This window comes from Lolium perenne, chromosome 4 (assembly GCF_019359855.2).
Source record: "Lolium perenne isolate Kyuss_39 chromosome 4, Kyuss_2.0, whole genome shotgun sequence".
Taxonomy (NCBI): Eukaryota; Viridiplantae; Streptophyta; class Magnoliopsida; order Poales; family Poaceae; genus Lolium; species Lolium perenne.
Genome location: NC_067247.2, coordinates 130182796 through 130184079, shown reverse-complemented (window position 1 = coordinate 130184079; position 1284 = coordinate 130182796). Strand labels below are relative to the sequence as shown.

Below are 1284 nucleotides of genomic sequence, written 5' to 3'. Positions count from 1 at the left end.
TGCAATTCAAACTCCATTCAGTTAATTTGTCCATTTTCTTCTTGATTTTAGAACCGATCCTTCCATGCCATTTTGCTGCATCCATCTATTTTGATAAGTTTCTCTTCATCTGCTTGTGGAAAAGCATGTCAAGCATGGACAACACAGTATTTTCTCTAGCTGCCAATATGTAGTTGTTGAAAACTTCAGAGTGGTTGTTGAGAAGCATGTCACACTTGCAAAAAACTGAGAAGAATGCCTTGATCCAAGTGTTTGGCTGAAGTTCTTCTACCCACTCATATGCTCACTGTCCACTTTGAGCTTGTCCATATTTTTCTGCCATTTTGCAATGTTTGTTGATCTAGCAATTGCCCACATGTCATTCTTAAGTGTCTCTCCTCTATGGCCAGCCTTCTGGAAATTTTGAATCATATGCCTAACACAGAATCTATGCTCAGCATCAGGGAAAACCTTGTGAACTGCAGTAATCAGTCCCTTCTTCCTATCACTCATTATAGTCCAGCAAGATGTGTTACTGATGTTCAAGTCATCCCTCAAGGTTCTCAGAAACCACTCCCATGCACTTGTGCATTCTACCTTAACCATGCCCATTGCAATGGCAAAAATGCAGTCATTTGGGTCAATGCCAACTGCAGTTAACAGTACTCCCTTGTACCTTGTCTTAATGCGGCAACCATCAATGCAAATTAGTGGTCTGCATCCACTGAGAAAACCTCTTTTGCAACCATCATAAGACCAGTACATTGTAGCCAAATGTTCCTTGACAATGCTAGTGCTAGGATCTTTTACAGAATTAGTTGATAGGAAGAATGAAGAGCCTGGATTAGCTCTCTTTAGCTCTTGGCCATAATCCCTTAGTACATTGAATTGTGCTTCCTCATTGCCATGGATTTCCAACAGAGCTTCTTTTCTTGCTCTTCCAAGCTTCCACCTGTCAGGGCACATATTGAACTCTCTTTGCACCTTAGCAACAAATGTTTGCAGATCCATTTTTTGGTTGTCCCTGAATTCATCAATGAACTTCTTGCATAGAAACCTAGCAGTAAGTGCCCTCATTTCATAGACTCTCTCACACCTGTGCTCTCATGAGCAGTTATCACAAAACCACCCGATCTCTGGAAATCAATGCCAACCTTGAGAAACCATGGACACCCTTAATCACAAACAACGTGAACTCTTGCTCTGTTATTTTATATTTTCCTTATCTTCACTCTGTTTCTGATGCTGTATGCATTGACTGCTTCCCTAACCTCCTCTATGTCTGCAAACTTCATCCCTATTTTA

At 40.9% G+C, this 1284-nt stretch overlaps 1 protein-coding gene across 1 annotated transcript; it reads right to left on the bottom strand.

Annotated features, from left to right (window-relative positions):
- Positions 1 to 267: 267 nt before the first annotated feature.
- On the bottom strand, positions 268 to 1056 carry LOC139839121 (protein FAR1-RELATED SEQUENCE 6-like). The gene has a single exon (XM_071829166.1). It carries the CDS (start codon positions 1054 to 1056, stop codon positions 268 to 270), a length of 789 nt encoding a protein of 262 aa, XP_071685267.1.
- Between the last annotated feature and the right edge of the window lie 228 nt (positions 1057 to 1284).

Bases quoted from the DNA above. Each gene is read 5' to 3' on its own strand.
- LOC139839121 (XM_071829166.1), bottom strand. From the start codon at position 1,056: ATGAGGGCACTTACTGCTAGGTTTCTATGCAAGAAGTTCATTGATGAA.